The 22,893-nt window shown below is 40.6% G+C and overlaps 1 protein-coding gene and 2 long non-coding RNA genes across 29 annotated transcripts in view; 1 reads left to right on the top strand and 2 right to left on the bottom strand.

The window, feature by feature from the left end:
* Nucleotides 1-2,928: 2,928 nt before the first annotated feature.
* On the top strand, nt 2,929-4,257 carry LOC127931892 (uncharacterized). 6 transcript variants are annotated; one of them, XR_008143376.1, is made up of 5 exons: nt 2,929-3,122; nt 3,163-3,562; nt 3,683-3,882; nt 3,964-4,003; nt 4,109-4,257. It is a non-coding gene; the product is annotated as an uncharacterized LOC127931892 (long non-coding RNA). The 6 variants fall into 6 exon arrangements; XR_008143375.1 differs by having other exon boundaries at nt 2,929-3,562; nt 4,109-4,148; nt 4,189-4,257; XR_008143378.1 differs by having other exon boundaries at nt 2,929-3,562; nt 4,189-4,257.
* Nucleotides 4,258-20,175: 15,918 nt separating this feature from the next.
* The window catches only part of LOC118379415 (transcription factor 4-like), a 439,744-nt gene continuing 437,026 nt past the window's right edge, over nt 20,176-22,893 (bottom strand). For all 15 annotated transcript variants that reach the window (XM_052524927.1, XM_052524924.1, XM_052524930.1 and 12 more), the window contains one exon: nt 20,176-20,708. Coding sequence is in view for 11 of the 15 variants with exons in the window: in XM_052524924.1 (XP_052380884.1) it covers nt 20,660-20,708 (49 nt within the window). In the remaining 4 variants the exon portion in view is untranslated. The remainder of the gene's footprint in view (nt 20,709-22,893) is intronic.
* Nucleotides 20,715-22,893, bottom strand: part of LOC127931662 (uncharacterized) — a 3,109-nt gene continuing 930 nt past the window's right edge. Inside the window, exons 1-3 of one of the 8 annotated variants that reach the window (XR_008142249.1) lie at nt 22,673-22,893; nt 22,017-22,074; nt 20,715-21,868 (exon numbers count right to left, since the gene is read on the bottom strand). The exon at nt 22,673-22,893 is cut by the window's right edge and continues 930 nt beyond it. This is a non-coding gene — a long non-coding RNA (uncharacterized LOC127931662). Of the gene's footprint in view, nt 21,944-22,016; nt 22,075-22,524; nt 22,550-22,614; nt 22,640-22,672 lie in introns of those variants that run through there. The other 7 variants (XR_008142245.1, XR_008142250.1, XR_008142246.1 and 4 more) reach the window with 7 other exon arrangements.

Genomic DNA, 22,893 nt, shown 5'->3' with positions numbered 1-22,893 from the left:
ACACAAGAGTACAGAACGGGACCACGGAGTGCTGAAGCGCACAGCTCTCTAAAAATGATCTGTCGGCCTGGAGCGTCATGGGTTCACATACAATGACATTCTAATCTAGGCAATTCTGTAATTCCAAATTTGTGGCAACATTTTGGGGAAGGCCCTTTCCTGTTTCAGCATGACAATGATGTGGGGGACCGGGAGTTGCTACAGAAATGGTTTGAGCTCAGAAGGTGTGGAAGAACTTGGCTTGACACCACAGAGCCCTGACCTCATCCCCATCGAACAGAATCTGGGGTATATTGGGCAGCTAGCCAGGCTTAATTGCCCAACATCATTGTTGGGCATCACTATTCTGTGGCACCCGGTTCCCGCAGCAATTTACTTTGTCTTAAGCCGGGCTCCCAGAGGGCGTGAAGGCTGACGCACTGTCCCGCATTACGACATTGAGGATGGGTCCACCGAACCTACTCCCATCCTTCCCGCCTCAAAGCTGGTAGCCCCAGTGGTATGGGAGGTGGACTCGGACATCAAGCGGGCGTTACGGGCTGAACCCGCGCCTCCTCAGTGTCCAGCGGGGCGAAGGTACGTGCCGCTTGGTGTTCGGGACAAACTGATTCGGTGGGCTCACGTGCCTACCCTCCTCGGGTCACCCTGGGGTGACGAGGACAGTGGGGAGCCTTCAGGGGAGGTATTGGTGGCCTACGTTGGCTAAGGATGTTAAGGGTTATGTCTCCTCCTGTTCACTGTGCGCTCAGAGTAAGGCTCTTAGGCACCTTCCTAGAGGGAAGCTACAACCCCTCCCCGTTCCACAGCGGCCATGGTCACACCTGTTCATAGATTTCCTGACCGATCTTCCGCCGTCTCAGGGGAACACCACGGTTCTAGTGATTGTGGATCGGTTCTCTAAGTCCTGCCGTCTCCTCCCGTTGCCCGGTATCCCTACAGCCCTACAGACTGCGGAGGCATTATTCACCCATGTCTTTCGGCACTACGGGGTGCCGGAGGACATCGTTTCTGATCGGGGCCCCCAATTCACGTCTCGGGTATGGAGAGCGTTCATGGAACGCTTGGGGGTCTCTGTCAGCCTGACCTCCGGTTATCACCCCGAGACTAATGGGCAGGTGGAGAGAATGAACCAGGAGGTGGGTAGGTTTCTGCGGTCGTATTGCCAGGATCGGCCAGGGGAGTGGGCACGATACATTCCTGGGCTGAAATGGCTCAGAACTCACTACGCCACTCCTCTACTAACGTGTCCCCTTTTCAGTGTGTGTTGGGGTACCAGCGGGTCTTGGCACCATGGCATTCGAGGCAGACCGAGGCTCCTGCGGTGGAGGAATGGGTACAGCGCTCCAAGGAGACCTGGAGGGCCGTCCAGAATCTCTACAACAAGCGAGTGGACGGCAGAAGAGGAGTGCTGACCGCCACCGCAGTGAGGCCCCGTGTTTGTACCGGGGACATGGTCTGGCTCTCGACCTGAAACCCAGAGACTGGGTTCTGTTTCCTGTTCCTCCCTGGCAAACCTTGTCCCCGACAGAGACTGGGTTCTGTTTCCTGTTCTTCCCTGGTTAACCTTCTCCCCGACAGAGACTGGGTTCTGTGACAGAGACTGGGTTCTGTTTCCTGTTCCTCCCTGGCTAACCTTGTCCCCGACAGAGACTGGGTTCTGTGACAGAGACTGAGTTCTGTTTCCTGTTCCTCCCTGGCTAACCTTGTCCCCGACAAAGAATACCACTTTTCCAACAAGTCAGTTTGTCAAATGTCTGCCCTGCTAGAGCTGCCCCGGTCAACTGTAAGTGCTGTTATTGTGAAGTGGAAACGTCTAGAAGCAACAACGGCCCAGCTGTGAAGCTGTCAGATAGCCTAGTGGGGAGGCAACCTGAAACCTACCTCTCCGCTTGCCCTGCCGGAAGCTGGGTCCGCAGTGTGTAGGGTCCTTTAAAGTCCTGAGGAGAATAAACGAGGTGTGTTATCGATTACAACTCCCTTCCTATTATCGTATTAACCCTCATTTCATGTGTCTCTCCTCAGGCCGGTGGTAGCTGGTCCCCTGCAGGACAGTGAGGTACCGGAGGTCCCTCCCCCCCCTCTGGACATCGAGGGGTCCCCAGCGTACACCATCCGGGCCATTCTGGACTCAAGAAGCCGGGTGAGGGGCCTGCAGTACCTCGTGGACTGGGAGGGGTACGGTCCGGAGGAGAGGTGCTGGGTACCGGTGGGGGACATCTTGGATCCATCCATGTTGAGGGATTTCCATCGTCTCCATCCAGATCGCCCTGCACCTCGTCCTCCGGGGCGACCTCGAGGCCGGTGTCAGCGCGCTGCGGGAGCCGCGCGTCAGGGGGGGGGGTACTGTCACGAGTCCGACCGAGGGTGTTTCCCCCATCCCGGGTGGGTGGCGCTCGACGATCGTCGTCACCGGCCTATTAGCTGCCACTGATTGTTTTTCCTCTCCCTCCTTGTATGTTTAGTGGTAGCACCTGTTCATGTTTAATTAGTTTGTCTTTATTAGACAGCCGGCCCGCCTGGTTGTTGTGCGGGATTATTTCTATGTAACCTTCGGCTCTGTTGTAGAGGTACGTGTTAGTGCCTGGTCGTGATTTTTTCCATTGTACCTTTTGATTCCCTGTGGTTGGGAACGTAACCTTTGTGAGCACCCTGTGGTGCGTTGGTGCTATTAAAAGACGCACAGCATTGAACTCTGTCTCCTGCATTTGACTCCACACCCACGACACCCGGAGCATTACACCAACTCCATATTAATTCCCATGGCTTTGGATGAGATGTTTGAGATGTTTGATGAGCTGGTGTCCACATACTTTTGGGCATGTAGTGTATTATCAATGATAAGGTTATGTGGTATGAAGAAAACAAACTCTATACTGTATTAGGTTATGTGGTATGAAGAAAACAAACTCTATACTGTATTAGGTTATGTGGTATGAAGGAAACCAACTCTATACTGTATTAGGTTATGTGGTATTAAGGAAACCAACTCTATACTGTATTAGGTTATGTGGTATTAAGGAAACCAACTCTATACTGTATTAGGTTATGTGGTATTAAGGAAACCAACTCTATACTGTATTAGGTTATGTGGTATTAAGGAAACCAACTCTATACTGTATTAGGTTATGTGGTATGAAGGAAACCAACTCTATACTGTATTAGGTTATGTGGTATTAAGGAAACCAACTCTATACTGTATTAGGTTATGTGGTATTAAGGAAACCAACTCTATACTGTATTAGGTTATGTGGTATTAAGGAAACCAACTCTATACTGTATTAGGTTATGTGGTATTAAGGAAACCAACTCTATACTGTATTAGGTTATGTGGTATTAAGGAAACCAACTCTATACTGTATTAGGTTATGTGGTATTAAGGAAACCAACTCTATACTGTATTAGGTTATGTGGTATTAAGGAAACCAACTCTATACTGTATTAGGTTATGTGGTATGAAGGAAACCAACTCTATACTGTATTAGGTTATGTGGTATGAAGGAAACCAACTCTATACTGTATTAGGTTATGTGGTATTAAGGAAACCAACTCTATACTGTATTAGGTTATGTGGTATGAAGGAAACCAACTCTATACTGTATTAGGTTATGTGGTATTAAGGAAACCAACTCTATACTGTATTAGGTTATGTGGTATTAAGGAAACCAACTCTATATTGTATTAGGTTATGTGGTATTAAGGAAACCAACTCTATACTGTATTAGGTTATGTGGTATTAAGGAAACCAACTCTATACTGTATTAGGTTATGTGGTATTAAGGAAACCAACTCTATACTGTATTAGGTTATGTGGTATTAAGGAAACCAACTCTATACTGTATTAGGTTATGTGGTATTAAGGAAACCAACTCTATACTGTATTAGGTTATGTGGTATGAAGGAAACCAACTCTATACTGTATTAGGTTATGTGGTATTGAAGGAAACCAACTCTATACTGTATTAGGTTATGTGGTATTAAGGAAACCAACTCTATACTGTATTAGGTTATGTGGAAGGAAACCAACTCTATACTGTATTAGGTTAGGAAACCAACTCTATACTGTATTAGGTTATGTGGTATGAAGGAAACCAACTCTATACTGTATTAGGTTATGTGGTATTAAGGAAACCAACTCTATACTGTATTAGGTTATGTGGTATGAAGGAAACCAACTCTATACTGTATTAGGTTATGTGGTATTAAGGAAACCAACTCTATACTGTATTAGGTTATGTGGTATTAAGGAAACCAACTCTATATTTATACAACACAGGAAGTATTTTGTGCTCATTGTTTGTGACATAATATATACATTCAGAAAGTATTCAGACCCCTTGACTTTGTTCCACATTTTGTTACGTTACAGTTTTATCTTAAAATGGACTAAATAAAAAAACATCCTCAGAGATCTACCCACAATACCCCATAATAACGAAGCAAAAACAGGTTTTAAGATTTTTTTGCAAATGTATAAAAAAAAAAAAACAGAAATATCTTATATAAGTATTCAAACCCTTTTCTATGAGTCCACCTGTTGTAAATTCAACTGATTGGACATGATTTGGAAAGGCACCCACCTGTCTATATAAGGTCCCACAGTTGACAGTGCATGTCAGAGCAAAAACCAATCCATGGAAGACGTTTGGAAACACCAAGCAATCGGGGAAGAAGGGCCTTGGTCAGGGAGGTGACCAAGAACCCGATGGTCACTCTGACAAAGCTCTAGAGTTCCTCTGTGGAGGTGGGAGAACCTTCCAGAAGGACAACCATCATTGCAGAACTCCACCAATCAGGCCTTTATGGTAGAGTGGCCAGACGGAAGCCACTCCTCAGTAAAAGGCACATGACAGCCAGCTTGGAATTTGCTAAAAGGCCCCTAAATTACTCTCAGACCATGAGAAACAAGATTCTTTGGTTTGATGAAACCAAGATTGAACACTTTGGCCTGAATGCCAAGCATCACGTCTGGAGGAAACCTGGCACCATTCCTACGGTGAAGAGACTGGTGTTTTGCGGGTACTATTTGATGAAGCTGCCAGTTGAGGACCTGTGAGGAGTCTGTTTCTCAAACTAGACACTCTAATGTACTTGTCCTCTTCCTCAGTTGTGCACCGGGGCCTCCCACTCCTCTTTCTATTCTGGTTAGGGCCAGTTTGCGCTGTTCTGTGAAGAGATTAGTACACAGCGTTGTACGAGATCTTAAGTTTCTTGGCAAAAAAGTTTCTTGGCAAAAAAGAAAGTTCTTTGTTTCTGGCCATTTTGAGCCTGTAATCGAACCCACAAATGCTGATGCTCCAGATACTCAACTAGTCTAAAGAAGGCAAGTTTTATTGCTTCTTTAATCAGAACAGCAGTTTTCAGCTGTGCTAACATAATTGCAAAAGGGTTTTCTAATGATCAATTAGCCTTTTAAAATGATAAACTTAGCTAACACAACGTGCCATTGGAACACAGGAGTGATGGTTGCTGATAATGGGCCTCTGTACACCTATGTAGATATTCCATAAAAAATCTGCCGTTTCCAGCTACAATAGTCATTTACAACATTAACAATGTCTACACTATATTTCTGATTAATTTGATCTTATTTTAATGGGCAAAAAAAATGTTTTCTTTCAAAAACAAGGACATTTCTAAGTGGCCTCAAACGTTTGAATGTTAGTGTATATACAGTACCAGTCAAACGTTTGTACACACCTTCTCATTCAAGGGTTTTTCTTTATTTGTACTATTTTCTACATTGTAGAATAATAGTGAAGACATCAAAACTATGAAATAACACATACTGTATGTAGTAACTAAAAAAGTCTTAAACAAATCAAAATATATTTTAGATTCTTCAAAGTAGCCACCTTTTGCCTTGATGACAGCGTTGCACACTCTTGGTATTCTCTCAACCAGCTTCACCTGGAATGCATTTCCAACAGTTTTGAAGGAGTTCCCACATATGCTAAGCACTTGTTGGCTGCTTTTCTTTCACTCTGCAGTCCAACTCATCCCAAACCATCTCAATTTGGTTGAGGTCTGGTGATTGTGGAGGCCAGGTCATCTCTCCTTCTTGGTCAAATAGCCCTTACACAGCCTGGAGGTGTGTTGGGGTTAGGGTTACCACCCCCACACCATCCCACCTCCTCTTCCATGCTTCGCGGTGGGAACCACACATGCGAAGATCATACTTTCATCTACTCACAAAGAACCAAAAATGTCACATTTGGACTTATCAGACCAAAGGACAGATTTCCACAAGTCTAATGTCCATTGCTCGTGTTTCTTGGCCCAAACAAGTATCGTCTTATTACTGGTGTCCTTTAGTAGTGGTTTCTTTGCTGCAATTTGACCTTGAAGGCCTGATTCATGCAGTCTCCTCTGAACAGTTGATGTTGAGATGTGTCTGTTACTTGAACTCTGTGAAGCAATTATTTGGGCTGCAATCTAAGGTGCAGTTAACTCTGTTGAACTTATCCTCTGCAGCAGAGGTAACTCTGGGTCTTCCTTTCCTGTGGCAGTCCTCATGAGAGACAGATTCATCATAGCGCTTGATGGTTTTTGCGACTGCACTTGAAGAAACTTTCAAAGTTCTTGAAATGTTCCGGATTTACTGACCTTCATGTCTTAAAGTAATGATGAACTGTTGTTTCTCTTTGGTGTGTACAAACTTTTGACTGGTACTGTATACACAGTATGTATATATATATATATATATATATATATATATATATATATATATATATCAGTATAATACAACAAAAGTATATATTTGAACATTACAGTACTTGAGTAACATCTTATGAAAATCATAAGTGTACTGTCTATAGAGGTTAACAACATTAGTGGATAACGAAAAGCATGACCATGACAGCGCTAGGTTATAAAAATGGCACATTTATTGCTACAGAACGGTCATGTACATGACTTCATAGAATAAGTACAAGATGAAAAACAGCAGGCAATGGGCCTACGATGGGCTGGTTTGAAGAGGAGCAACTCCAGCACACAACCTGTTCGGACATATCTACCAATCTGAAGACAAAAAAGTTATAATAAACGACTGGAACAATAATAATAATAATTATAACATAAAGATAAAAAAAAATTAAAACTAATAAAAATACAACAGAAACTGAAAACATAATTAAGAAAATGTAAAAAGAAAAGAGAAAGAATAACGTAAAAAGGTTTTGAGGCACTCAGCCACATACTGGAAAGAAAGTGTAACTGTCATTTTTTAAATTTTTAAATTTCCTGTAGAATCACTGCTGCAGGTACAGTACGTACGGATGGGACCCTCCGTCTGACTATAGCCCATCATGGAAAACACCATACAGTTTCGTCTCAGTAATATGGGAAATAACATCTTTTAAATAGTCAAATAAAGTAACAAAATGTTAAAATAATCTCAAAAACTGGAATATTTATAATTTTACTTTTGTTTTCTTCTTTATCTTCTTCCAAATCTTATTTCCTCAATATACCTGGTATAAAAGGATTGCCCCTGCAACAAAAAAAAAAAACAAGCCAAATATATTTTCATTTATTTTAAATTTAGTTTCTTCTTTTTTTGCTCCTCTCTATCATGATTGGGTGCACTAGTTTATTTCATAGCAAAAGAGCACTAGACAAAGGAGGCCAAAGAACAAAAAATGCCAGGCACTGATCCACGGTAACTCTCTGCTCGTTCTATTTGTTCTTCACTTTAATTGCATCACATCGTAAACGAGGAGAATGAAAAAGGCCACAGTTCATATATTTTCACCCTTATACACGTAGTACTCTGAAATGAACATGTTTAAACCAACCAATCACGGCACAAGGATGAATAAAATCATACACAGCGAGAAGTAAAACAATGAATAGCAAGGTAAAGTGAGTAGCCATGGTGCCACCTGGTGAATGTCTTCTAGACTTTATGTATATACATGTATACATGTTGTACTTTCTATGGTTAATTTAGATGGAAAAGGGTTATATTTTCCATTAACTGTAAAAAATAAAAAAAATAAAAAGGAGCCTGTCTTCTATTTCACTGTGTTAATCTGTAGTGAGTTTCACTGTGTTAATCTGTAGTGAGTTTCACTGTGTTAATCTGTAGTGATATTCACTGTGTTAATCTGTAGTGAGTTTCACTGTGTTAATCTGTAGTGAGTTTCACTGTGTTAATCTGCAGTGAGTTTCACTGTGTTAATCTGTAGTGAGTTTCACTGTGTTAATCTGTAGTGAGTTTCACTGTGTTAATCTGTAGTGAGTTTCACTGTGTTAATCTGTAGTGAGTTTCACTGTGTTAATCTGTAGTGAGTTTCACTGTGTTAATTTGTAGTGAGTTTCACTGTGTTAATCTGCAGTGAGTTTCACTGTGTTAATCTGTAGTGAGTTTCACTGTGTTAATCTGTAGTGAGTTTCACTGTGTTAATCTGTAGTGAGTTTCACTGTGTTAATCTGTAGTGAGTTTCACTGTGTTAATCTGTAGTGAGTTTCACTGTGTTAATCTGTAGTGAGTTTCACTGTGTTAATCTGTAGTGAGTTTCACTGTGTTAATCTGTAGTGAGTTTCACTGTGTTAATCTGTAGTGAGATTCACTGTGTTAATCTGTAGTGAGATTCACTGTGTTAATCTGTAGTGAGATTCACTGTGTTAATCTGTAGTGAGTTTCACTGTGTTAATCTGTTAGTTTCATCTGTAGTGAGATTCACTGTGTTAATCTGTAGTGAGTTTCACTGTGTTAATCTGTAGTGAGATTCACTGTGTTAATCTGTAGTGAGATTCACTGTGTTAATCTGTAGTGAGATTCACTGTGTTAATCTGTAGTGAGATTCACTGTGTTAATCTGTAGTGAGATTCACTGTGTTAATCTCTGTCAGTTAATCTGAGATTCACTGTGTTAATCTGTAGTGAGTTTCACTGTGAGTTAATCTGTAGTGAGTTTCACTGTGTTAATCTGTAGTGAGATTCACTGTGTTAATCTGTCACTGTGTGAGTTTCACTGTGTTAATCTGTAGTGAGTTTCACTGTGTTAATCTGTAGTGAGTTTCACTGTGTTAATCTGTAGTGAGATTCACTGTGTTAATCTGTAGTGAGTTTCACTGTGTTAATCTGCAGTGAGTTTCACTGTGTTAATCTGCAGTGAGTTTCACTGTGTTAATCTGTTTCACTGTGTTAATCTGAGTTTCACTGTGTTAATCTGTAGTGAGTTTCACTGTGTTAATCTGTAGTGAGTTTCACTGTGTTAATCTGTAGTGAGATTCACTGTGTTAATCTGTAGTGAGATTCACTGTGTTAATCTGTAGTGAGATTCACTGTGTTAATCTGTAGTGAGATTCACTGTGTTAATCTGTAGTGAGTTTCACTGTGTTAATCTGTAGTGAGTTTCACTGTGTTAATCTGTAGTGAGTTTCACTGTGTTAATCTGTAGTGAGTTTCACTGTGTTAATCTGTAGTGAGTTTCACTGTGTTAATCTGTAGTGAGTTTCACTGTGTTAATCTGTAGTGAGTTTCACTGTGTTAATCTGTAGTGAGTTTCACTGTGTTAATCTGCAGTGAGTTTCACTGTGTTAATCTGTAGTGAGTTTCACTGTGTTAATCTGTAGTGAGATTCACTGTGTTAATCTGTAGTGAGTTTCACTGTGTTAATCTGCAGTGAGTTTCACTGTGTTAATCTGAGTTTCACTGTGTTAATCTGTAGTGAGATTCACTGTGTTAATCTGTAGTGAGTTTCACTGTGTTAATCTGTAGTGAGTTTCACTGTGTTAATCTGTAGTGAGATTCACTGTGTTAATCTGTAGTGAGTTTCACTGTGTTAATCTGTAGTGAGTTTCACTGTGTTAATCTGCAGTGAGTTTCACTGTGTTAATCTTAGTGAGATTCACTGTTAATCTGTAGTGAGTTTCACTGTGTTAATCTGTAGTGAGTTTCACTGTGTTAATCTGTAGTGAGTTTCACTGTGTTAATCTCTGAGTAGTGAGATTCACTGTGTTAATCTGTAGTGAGATTCACTGTGTTAATTTGTAGTGAGTTTCACTGTGTTAATCTGCAGTGAGTTTCACTGTGTTAATCTGTAGTGAGTTTCACTGTGTTAATCTGTAGTGAGTTTCACTGTGTTAATCTGTAGTGAGTTTCACTGTGTTAATCTGTAGTGAGATTCACTGTGTTAATCTGTAGTGAGTTTCACTGTGTTAATCTGCAGTGAGTTTCACTGTGTTAGGGCTCTATTCAATCCGCATCACGGGTGTTCAGTTTTACACCCTGATTCAAATATAAAGACAATGTTCCCGCTTTAGCAGAGACCGCATTCACGGTCAATGGGGCGGCAGGTAGCCTAGTGGGGGCGGCAGATAGCCTAGTGGGGAGGCAGATAGCCTAGTGGGGCGGCAGATAGCCTAGTGGGGCGGCAGGTAGCCTAGTGGGGCGGCAGGTAGCCTAGTGGGGAGGCAGATAGCCTAGTGGGGGCGGCAGATAGCCTAGTGGGGAGGCAGGTAGCCTAGTGGGGGCGGCAGATAGCCTAGTGGGGAGGCAGGTAGCCTAGTGGGGAGGCAGGTAGCCTAATGGGGGCGGCAGATAGCCTAGTGGGGGCGGCAGATAGCCTAGTGGGGAGGCAGGTAGCCTAGTGGGGAGGCAGATAGCCTAGTGGGGAGGCAGGTAGCCTAGTGGGGAGGCAGATAGCCTAGTGGGGGCGGCAGATAGCCTAGTGGGGAGGCAGATAGCCTAGTGGGGGCGGCAGATAGCCTAGTGGGGAGGCAGGTAGCCTAGTGGGGAGGCAGGTAGCCTAGTGGGGGCGGCAGATAGCCTAGTGGGGGCGGCAGATAGCCTAGTGGGGAGGCAGGTAGCCTAGTGGGGAGGCAGATAGCCTAGTGGGGGCGGCAGATAGCCTAGTGGGGGCGGCAGATAGCCTAGTGGGGGCGGCAGATAGCCTAGTGGGGGCGGCAGATAGCCTAGTGGGGGCGGCAGATAGCCTAGTGGGGAGGCAGGTAGCCTAGTGGGGAGGCAGATATAGCCTAGTGGGGAGGCAGGTAGCCTAGTGGGGGCGGCAGATAGCCTAGTGGGGCGGCAGGTAGCCTAGTGGTTAGAGCGTTGAGCCAGTAACCGAAAGGTTGCCAGATTGAATCCCGAGTTGACGAGGTAAAAATCTGTCGTTCTGCCCCTGAACAAGGCAGTTAACCCACTGTTCCTAGGCCGTCATTGAAAATATGAAATTGTTCTTAACTGACTTGCCTGGTTAAATAAAGGTCAAACGGTTCATTGGTCTGCTCAATTGGAAATTACTTTTACATGCATTTTTTATTTTATAATTTTTTTGCGTCTTTTTCCCCTATACTTTTACCCCTTTTTCTCCCCAATTTCGTGATATCCAATTGGTAGTTACAGTCTTGTCCCATCGATGTAACTCCCCTACGGACTCGGGAGAGGCGAAGGTCAAGAGCCATGTGTCCTCAGAAACACGATCCTGCCAAGCAGCACTACCTCTTGACATTTCATTAACGTTTCCGTAACGCTTCAGCTTTACAGATCGAATAGAGAGGCCTGTCTGTAGTCAGTTTCAGCTTTACAGATCGAATAGAGGCCTGTCTGTAGTCAGTTTCAGCTTTACAGATCGAATAGAGGCCTGTCTGTAGTCAGTTTCAGCTTTACAGATCGAATAGAGGCCTGTCTGTAGTCAGTTTCACTGTGTGAGTCTGTCGTCTAAATGTGAAATCAAACATGATCGAAGACAGAGTATCTAAACCACAGGAAGAGAGTAACTAAACCATATGTAGAGAGTAACTAAACCATATGTAGAGAGTAACTAAACCATATGTAGAGAGTAACTAAACCATATGTAGAGAGTAACTAAACCATATGAAGAGAGTAACTAAACCATATGTAGAGAGTAACTAAACCATATGTAGAGAGTAACTAAACCATATGTAGAGAGTAACTAAACCATATGAAGAGAGTAACTAAACCATATGTAGAGAGTAACTAAACCATATGTAGAGAGTAACTAAACCATATGTAGAGAGTAACTAAACCATATGAAGAGAGTAACTAAACCATATGTAGAGAGTAACTAAACCACATGAAGAGAGTAACTAAACCATATGTAGAGAGTAACTAAACCATATGAAGAGAGTAACTAAACCATATGTAGAGAGTAACTAAACCATATGAAGAGAGTAACTAAACCACATGAAGAGAGTAACTAAACCATATGTAGAGAGTAACTAAACCATATGTAGAGAGTAACTAAACCATATGAAGAGAGTAACTAAACCACATGTACATTACATTTACATGTAGAGAGTAACTAAACCACATGAAGAGAGTAACTAAACCATATGTAGAGAGTAACTAAACCATATGAAGAGAGTAACTAAACCACATGAAGAGAGTAACTAAACCATATGTAGAGAGTAACTAAACCACATGAAGAGAGTAACTAAACCATATGTAGAGAGTAACTAAACCATATGAAGAGAGTAACTAAACCACATGAAGAGAGTAACTAAACCATATGTAGAGAGTAACTAAACCACATGAAGAGAGTAACTAAACCATATGAAGAGAGTAACTAAACCACATGAAGAGAGTAACTAAACCATATGTAGAGAGTAACTAAACCATATGAAGAGAGTAACTAAACCACATGAAGAGAGTAACTAAACCATATGTAGAGAGTAACTAAACCATATGAAGAGAGTAACTAAACCACATGAAGAGAGTAACTAAACCATATGTAGAGAGTAACTAAACCATATGAAGAGAGTAACTATACCACATGAAGAGAGTAACTAAACCATATGTAGAGAGTAACTAAACCACATGAAGAGAGTAACTAAACCATACGTAGAGAGTAACTAAACCATATGTAGAGAGAGTAAATGAACCATAGGAAGAGAGAGTAACTAAAGCATAGGAAGAGAGAGTAACTAAACCATATGAAGAGAGTAACTAAACCATACGTAGAGAGTAACTAAACCATATGTAGAGAGAGTAAATGAACCATAGGAAGAGAGAGTAACTAAAGCATAGGAAGGGAGAGTAACTAAACCATAGGAAGAGAGAGTAACTAGACCATAGGAAGGGAGAGTAACTAAACCATAGGAAGGGAGAGTAACTAGACCATAGGAAGGGAGAGAGTAACTAAACCATATGAAGAGAGTAACTAAACCATATGAAGAGAGTAACTAAACCATAGGGAGAGAGTAACTAAACCATAGGAAGAGAGTAACTAAACCATAGGGAGAGAGTAACTAAACCATAGGAAGAGAGAGTAACAAAAGCATATGAAGAGAGTAACTAAACCATAGGAAGAGAGTAACTAAACCATATGAAGAGAGTAACTAAACCATAGGAGGAGAGTAACTAAACCATATGAAGAGAGTAACTAAACCATAGAGAGAGAGTAACTAAACCATATGAAGAGAGAGTAACTAAACCATAGGAAGAGAGAGTAACTAAACCATAGGAAGAGAAAGTAACTAAAACATAGGAAGAGAGAGTAACTAAACCATTAGAAGAGAGAGTAACTAAACCATTAGAAGAGAGAGTAACTAAACCATATGAAGATAGTAACTAAACCATATGAAGAGAGTAACTAAACCATATGAAGAGAGTAACTAAACCATTAGAAGAGAGAGTAACTAAACCATATGAAGATAGTAACTAAACCATTAGAAGAGAGAGTAACTAAACCACAGGAAGAGAGAATAACTCAACCATAGGTAGAGAGAGTAACTAAACCATAGGAATGGAGAGTAACTAAACCACAGGAAGAGAGAATAACTCAACCATAGGTAGAGAGAGTAACTAAACCATAGGAATGGAGAGTAACTAAACCACAGGAAGAGAGAATAACTCAACCATAGGTAGAGAGAGTAACTAAACCATTAGAAGAGAGAGTAACTAAACCATATGAAGATAGTAACTAAACCATAGGAATGGAGAGTAACTAAACCACAGGAAGAGAGAATAACTCAACCATAGGTAGAGAGAGTAACTAAACCATACGTAACTTGATTGATTGACATGTGTCACTATTCATGGTGTCTTGATGCTAGACTGAAGAAATCCCTTTCATCAATGAACCTTCCAAACTTAAAGTGAACTATAAAGTATACTTTAACTCTTAAAGTGTGTCCACTCTTATCATTGCTCGACAAGTAGTTTTCTTTCTGAGAGCAGACTATACTGATTATCTGGTCAGGTTAAACTTTTGATCCAGACTTAAATCTATTTAACTTTGTGGTTTGTATCATATGAAAAAAATCGATGGAAATGTCATCACCAGGAAGTGACACCACCAGGAAGTGACATCACCAGGAAGTGACACCACCAGGAAGTGGCATCATCACCTGGGAGACCTAGGCCTTTGATCTGGGTCAGAAAAAAAATGTCTGGTAGTGGATGTTAAATGGCAACCATCGTTACAAAGCAAAGACGACCCTATGATTGTTGACTTTATTATTATTATTATTATTTTATTTTTTTCATTCGATTTTACAAAGAAAATGTGGAAGGGTTTCTGCTAAATCAGTCACACACACACACAGCCATGTGAGTACATATCCAGTCTGTCTGGGACTTGTTTTCAGTCTATAGTTTAACCAATGTCTGCTTCGCGACTGTAGAATTCAAACAGACAATAGAGAACATAATGCAAAAAGGGAACGCCCTAATACAGAGGGTTGAGTGACTATATTAAACTATTCTCTTCGTTGAAAGACAATTGTCGCCAAAAATAAATAGAAAAAAAAAACATTGGCCCTTTACTTTTGTTCTCGTAGCTCAATAATTCTCATTCAAGGGCAACAACGTTTCATAAAGAGCAAGATTTTGAATTTAAAGTCTCTCTCTTTTTTTTTTAGGACATTTCCCGATGCAATTCAACAATTATTTTTTATTATTTATCCTATATATTATCACCCAGGAGAACAAATGACAAGTGCTGACGTAACTGATATTATTATGGCAATGAATGGTCAGAAATAGTAATGCTGTAAATGATACACAGCACGTGGGTTCAATCACTGAAAAGAAGAAGAAGACCGCATGCTACGTACGTGATACGTCTGTACGTACAACCAGGAAAAGAAAACTAAATACGTGTTGCCTTTTTCTGTAAACACAATAGGGATAATAACAACACAGTTACTCCAATCAATGATATTTTTTTTTACGTCAATTACATCTTACAAGATAAAAAAAATATTAGCGCTTATAACGACAAGATCCAATCTAATGAAACGTATTTATCCTAGGTCCGATTCAAATTGCTGGAATTAGCTGGAAAAACACTGGTCCTATTCAAATAGCTGGAATTAGCTGGAAAAACACTGGTCCTATTCAAATAGCTGGAATTAGCTGGAAAACACTGGTCCTATCAAATAGCTGGAATTAGCTGGAAAAACACTGGTCCTATTCAAATAGCTGGAATTAGCTGGAAAAACACTGGTCCTATTCAAATAGCTGGAATTAGCTGGAAAAACACTGGTCCTATCAAATAGCTGGAATTAGCTGGAAAAACACTGGTCCTATTCAAATAGCTGGAATTAGCTGGAAAACACTGGTCCTATCAAATAGCTGGAATTAGCTGGAAAACCACTGGTCCTATTCAAATAACTGGAATTAGCTGGAAAAACACTGGTCCTATTCAAATAACTGGAATTAGCTGGAAAAACACTGGTCCTATCAAATAGCTGGAATTAGCTGGAAAAACACTGGTCCTATCAAATAGCTGGAATTAGCTGGAAAAACACTGGTCCTATTCAAATAGCTGGAATTAGCTGGAAAAACACTGGTCCTATCAAATAGCTGGAATTAGCTGAAAAACACTGGTCCTATCAAATAGCTGGAATTAGCTGAAAAAACACTGGTCCTATCAAATAGCTGGAATTAGCTGGAAAAACACTGGGAAATAATAGACTGAAACGGCCTAATTTAACTTTATGGGGAAATAGCTAGATTGCAAAAATCGTCCATTTACAATTCTATGTTCACGTCTAATTTTCAGATGCTCGGGGCTCGTTTTGGTTTTTGGACAAGCACATGTTTAATTACCTGACAGGGTACGATTTCTATCTTAAGGGGCCAAACTGTGACTCTGACCCATACATGCTTAGCACCACTTGAATACAGCTAGAATATACAGTATTTCCCTGCAGACAAGAGTTCTGTCGTCTATCAACGAGTCATCGTGGTGCAACACTGAGACAGCCGCGTAAAGATTAGTGAGTTGAATACTAAACCATGACACACGTACAGTTAATTGCCGTTCATTTTTTAATTAATATTGGCACCTGGCTAGAATGACCAGGCACATTACAAGCAGAATACAACGTATCAAAGCAACTCAATCATTTCCCACTCTCAGCTATTCGTCACCCCCCGCCCCCACCAAAGGGACATGAACCCTGTGTGCTATAACTACTTACACATTTTCTTAAAAAATACAATGAAAAATGGCAATGAGCATGAAGCATGAAAATAATATTATATACCTTTTTGATTTCCAATTACCCCCCACCATCCCATTCTTCAAAAAAAAATCCCGGAAATATAAACAAACCTTTTTTGGGGAAAAGAAAAACTGAAAATGATACTGAAGCTTTTGACCTCACTACAATTTCAATGTGACACGTTTTCAACACACACCGAATTTTACTTTTTTTTTCTTTTAACAAAAAAAAAAACTGATACAATGTATTATCTAAACACAAAATAACAACAGTCTACATGTAAAAATATAACTTTTACATACACAATTTCAAAATAATGGTACGTTTGCATCTGTTGCATACAATGTACAAATGTCTGTGTGTTTTCTTTGACAGCTGAATAGCAATGAGTGGAGGATGATGGGGAACTCCTGTCCCTTTTTGTCCAGTCAGGGGTGCCATAGTCAGTCATTGTGATGTCACGGGCACAGCAGAACAAGTCATGTCTCATTAACACTGAGATGCCTCTTCAAACCTTCATACCTCATTTTAACACTGAGATGCCTCTTCAAACCTTCATACCTCATTTTAACACTGAGATGCCTCTTCAAACCTTCATATCTCATTAACACTGAGATGCCTCTTCAAACTTTCCACCCATCTCTAAGAAAATAATTAATCTGACCCAAAACAACCGTTCCTTTGAAAACTGGCACCTTCCTTATTTATATATTGTATATATTTTTACATTTATATATATTGATTTTCAAATAGATTATTTTCCAGTTTCAGTGCCTTGTGTTGATTGGATAACATAAACCACTTTTAAAAACAGCTGCTGTCCAATTTTCATAGGGCAGCAAGTCGTGGTTTAGTATTTTTTTCATCGACACAGAAACCAGAACAGACAAAGAATAAGAGAAAGATTAAAAAAGAGAAGAAGTTGTGTTTTACACATACAACCACACACTGGTACTGAAGACTACAGGGGCTCACGGACAAGCCAATATTGATAAAAAGCTGATAGCTATAATACAACGCTCAATAACAGACATGTCGTTCACAATGGAAACAGGCTGCAACTTGGAATAGAGGAAGGGGTGCTGAAACTCGGGGTGCTGGGGCCGCCAGGGGGCTCAACTGACTAAAACAAGGTCCATTCAGGGACACGCCTTCTAATTACATGTAAGCATACAGTACAATTAAATACAGTTTATCCCAAAATACTTTTTTTTTTTTTTTTTTACTGTTTTTTAAATTCCCAGGTCAGAAAAAACCTGACTGCATAGACCTAATAACTAACAGTTCCCTAAGCTTGAATCCTAAAAAGTTCAGATAACGTCCGTCTCCTCCTCATCGCATTTGAATGATATGAACTCTAAAAGGCACATTGGTAGAAGTGAATGTTAAAATTGCATTTCTGGGGTCTTGGGGTGGTTTTAGGGGTCAGGAAGGGAGATCTAGGGGAACAGAGGGGGATGGGAAGTGCTAATCCGGAGTTTAAAATCAGGCAAATCATACAAGGTGATGGACTGCTCAGATTCTGGGATATACAGTACATCCCCCTCTGGCTGTGCCTTTCCATTGCATCGTCATTATCAGGAAGTGACATCACCTGGGAGAGACCTTGACCTTTGAGTTGGGTCTCAGAAAATGGTTGAGAGACTTTTGCTCTATTCTGACCTGGTCTGGGACTCTCTGTGTGACAGACAAAAGGATACATATCTCCCCCCCTTTATTTTATCTCCTTCTTTCTCTCCTTCCTTCCTTCCTTCCTTCCTTCCTTCCTTCCTTCCTTCCTTCCTCCTTCCTTCATCTGCCTTGTAACATGAAGTAAGGAAGAGTAACACTACCAACGGCCATGCCCTCTAATCACGAGGCTCCATTTGCTCACGCAAACGGCCATGCCCTCTAATCACGAGGCTCCATTTGCTCACGCAAACGGCCATGCCCTCTAATCACGAGGCTCCATTTGCTCACGCAAAGGAGTGGCCAATGAAAACACATTTCAATCTGAATCAGGACGTTTGCTGGTTTCGAGTGGCTAGAAGATGTTTTCCCTCCATCTTCTCTAGCAGTGTTGGGGGTAACGAGTAACGCGTTAGAATACTCAAATGACTTATTATTTTTTTTGTGGTAATGAGAAACTTAACGTATTCGTTTTTCAATTTAAGAAATCAGATACTTAAAGTTACTTTTTCAAATAAGCGAATCGTTACTTTTAAATATTATTTCCCTTGACAAATTATTATATGAAAATCCCTTCCCCATAAATTCACGCTCTTCTTGTTTCTTCAAGAACGTTGTGGCATGAATCTATCAGGATGGCAGAGCCACCAGCCTTTACCACGTCAAAGTATTCACATGGTTTAGAATTGTTAAAAGAAAAGTAAAACAACATAATAATAATAAAACGCAAACTGTGCCTCGGGGCTAAGCGCCTGTCAACTTCAAATATCAAGAAGCACATTCAGGCCCAACTCAGCTCCACCATACCGGTGGAAAAGGACCCAAGACATCCGATTGCTGTTGATGCTGAGGAAGATTGCGCTTCTGCTTCCAAAACAGCAACATCTAGATGTATGTTTGGTTTAGACCTGTCACCCCGAGAAAACTAAATGAACATGTATGCGTCTTTGATGATTGTAAGTAAATTCATTTGATTGCATGCCATTTATTTCAATGCATTATTATTATTATTATTATTATTATTATTATTATTATTATTATTATTATTATGTTTAAGGATTACTCTGACAGTTGCATTCGCGGGTTGCAGTTTACTGTTATTAAAAAGTTCACGTCAACATTTCAAGTCGGGCTTGTTGTAAACTGTGTAGTCTTTATTATTATCTGGCTTTAATATGTCTATTTCGTTTCATAAAGCTGCCTAAATGTTGGTTTTGATTTATGGCGCCTTGGATTTATCAAGATACAATTGAATTGTGATGCAACACTTTTTTTTTTTTTGTATTTATCAAACATTTCCGTTTGAACACTTGGACATTGTCCATAAATCGAAACCAACATTTCGGCAGCTTTAAAGAAACGAAATAGACATATTAAAGCCAGAAAATAAAGGCTATTAATAAGTAGGCTTTTATATCTTATTTTATCTTTCCTTATCATAATGTGTATACGTTTTTTCCTTCTTCGCGCATTTTTTTTTTGTGTGGAACAGTTACAACAACCAAATAATAATGCTATTTAAAAAAAGAACACATTGTTTATTGCAAAATACACGGTTCAATTTAGTAAAACAACTGAAACAGCTATCATGGTAATCTGACAAGAGATCTCGGTCTGGAGCGCTCCCATGACGTCGGATGAAATCATTGTCGCACCGATTCGTAAATAGGCAAGCCACTCTCTACTGGGCATAACAACGACCAACACGCGCAATACATTTTCAGAGAGTTTTCTGGGGTTTGGTAACGCAAAAGTAATGTAACGACTAAACGCGTTACTTTCCACAGTAAGCAACCTAACGCGTTACTTTCCACAGTAAGTAACGGTGTAATGTGTTACTTTTTTAATGCCAGTAACGCTGTAACCTAACGAGTTACTTTTAAACGTAACATTCCCCAACACTGCTTTCTAGTATACAGCCAACTTAGAGCCCAAAACACAAAGTGTTATCTGAAAATGTATCTGTTCTGTTTTTTCGAAGTACACATTTTTTTTTTTTTTATAATTATTGCATGTTTTAAAAAATGTCTTGAAATTCTACATAATCTCATCTTTTTTTTTTACCCCCAGACTGACTGATTGATTTTTCATATATATCTATTTAACTTTAAACATCAAGGAGGAGTTCAGGCACGACTGCAATAGTTTCCACAGTGTGGAGAAGATTGCCATTCAGTTGAGACAGCAGCTGAGTGCTGCAACACTGTTCATGTGTTAGAAATAGCCCCCCCCCCATCATCACGTAGTTGCATCAACTTTTATTTATTTTTTTGTGATTTTTTTCTTTTCTTTAACATATATAATATCATTTTTTTTGTGATTTATTTTTTTTTGTGTGGGGGGGGGGGAATGCTGAAAATACGAAACAATATAATAAGAAAACATATCTTGTAGTATCTGTTATGTTTTCATAGCCAATATACATTTGCAGTTCGTTCATTTCTACAGAAGACAAAAGACAGGTGGTCCTGGAAAAAAAAAAACATTGGTCAGATCAGGTTGGTCAGATAGATCGTTGATTGACGTGATCGGTTGATTTGATTGGTTCAGGAAATAGGAGAATGTTGTCAAAGGAAGTGGTCGCTCATCATCTTGATGAACTCTGGGAGCTTGGACCTATAGGAGGATAGAAGGGGTTAGAGACAGCTGTGGGACACTGTAGTCACCTGTTACCTGGACTCACCTGTTACCTGGACAAACAAACCAATAGACACACATACAGACAGACACACAAACACGCACAACTGAGAAGGTACTAAAGGTACAACTTTGAGATGGACACCCTAGGCCCTAAAAATAACCTTCACAGGCCCTAAAAATAACCTTCACAGGCCCTAAAAATAACCTTCACAGGCCCTAAAAATAACCTACACAGGCCGTAAAAATAACCTTCACAGGCCCTAAAAATAACCTTCACAGGCCCTAAAAATAACCTTCACAGGCCCTAAAAATAACCTTCACAGGCCCTAAAAATAACCTACACAGGCCCTAAAAATAACCTACACAGGCCCTAAAAATAACCTTCACAGGCCCTAAAAATAACCTTCACAGGCCCTAAAAATAACCTACACAGGCCCTAAAAATAACCTACACAGGCCCTAAAAATAACCTTCACAGGCCCTAAAAATAACCTTCACAGGCCCTAAAAATAACCTTCACATGCCCTAAAAATAACCTTCACAGGCCCTAAAAATTACCTTCACAGGCCCTAAAAATAACCTTCACAGGCCCTAAACGTCTATTCCTTCCACATAATAAGATAAAGGTGTGAGAGGACCTCTCTACCTCTTTACTCTCTACCTCTATACTGTGTACCTCCTTACTCGCTACCTCTACTGTGTACCTCCTTACTGAGTACCTCCTTACTCGCTACCTCTACTGTGTACCTCTTTACTCTCTACCTCCTTACTGTGTACCTCCTTACTCTCTACCTCTATACTGTGTACCTCCTTACTGTGTACCTCTATACTGTGTACCTCTATACTGTGTACCTCCTTACTGTGTACCTCTATACTGTGTACCTCTATACTGAGTACCTCCTTACTCTCTACCTCTATACTGTGTACCTCCTTACTGAGTACCTCCATACTGTGTACCTCCTTACTGTGTACCTCTATACTGAGTACCTCCTTACTGAGTACCTCCTTACTGTGTACCTCCTTACTGTGTACCTCTATACTGTGTACCTCCTTACTGTGTACCTCCTTACTGTGTACCTCCTTACTGTGTACCTCTTTACTCTCTACCTCTATACTGTGTACCTCCTTACTGTGTACCTCCTTACTGTGTACCTCTTTACTCTCTACCTCTATACTGTGTACCTCCTTACTGTGTACCTCCTTACTGAGTACCTCCTTACTGTGTACCTCCTTACTGTGTACCTCCTTACTGAGTACCTCTACTGTGTACCTCCTTACTGTGTACCTCCTTACTGAGTACCTCCTTACTGAGTACCTCTATACTGAGTACCTCTACTGTGTACCTCCTTACTGTGTACCTCCTTACTGAGTACCTCTATACTGAGTACCTCCTTACTGAGTACCTCCTTACTGTGTACCTCCTTACTGTGTACCTCTATACTGTGTACCCCCTTACTGTGTACCTCCTTACTGTGTACCTCTATACTGTGTACCTCCTTACTGTGTACCTCTATACTGTGTACCTCCTTACTGAGTACCTCCATACTGTGTACCTCCTTACTGTGTACCTCTATACTGAGTACCTCCTTACTGAGTACCTCCTTACTGTGTACCTCTATACTGTGTACCTCCTTACTGTGTATCTCTATACTGTGTACCTCCTTACTGTGTACCTCCTTACTGTGTACCTCTTTACTCTCTACCTCTATACTGTGTACCTCCTTACTGTGTACCTCCTTACTGTGTACCTCTTTACTCTCTACCTCTATACTGTGTACCTCCTTACTGTGTACCTCCTTACTGAGTACCTCCTTACTGTGTACCTCCTTACTGTGTACCTCTTTACTCTCTACCTCTATACTGTGTACCTCCTTACTGTGTACCTCCTTACTGAGTACCTCCTTACTGAGTACGTCTATACTGAGTACCTCTACTGTGTACCTCCTTACTGAGTACCTCCTTACTGTGTACCTCCTTACTGAGTACCTCCTTACTGTGTACCTCTATACTGTGTACCTCCTTACTGTGTACCTCTATACTGTGTACCTCCTTACTGTGTACCTCCTTACTGTGTACCTCTACTGTGTACCTCCTTACTCTCTACCTCTATACTGTGTACCTCCTTACTGTGTACCTCCTTACTGTGTACCTCTATACTGTGT

This window comes from Oncorhynchus keta, chromosome 9 (assembly GCF_023373465.1).
Source record: "Oncorhynchus keta strain PuntledgeMale-10-30-2019 chromosome 9, Oket_V2, whole genome shotgun sequence".
Taxonomy (NCBI): domain Eukaryota; kingdom Metazoa; phylum Chordata; class Actinopteri; order Salmoniformes; family Salmonidae; genus Oncorhynchus; species Oncorhynchus keta.
Note: the sequence above shows the minus strand (reverse complement) of the source record. Positions and strands in the feature narration are given on the sequence as shown.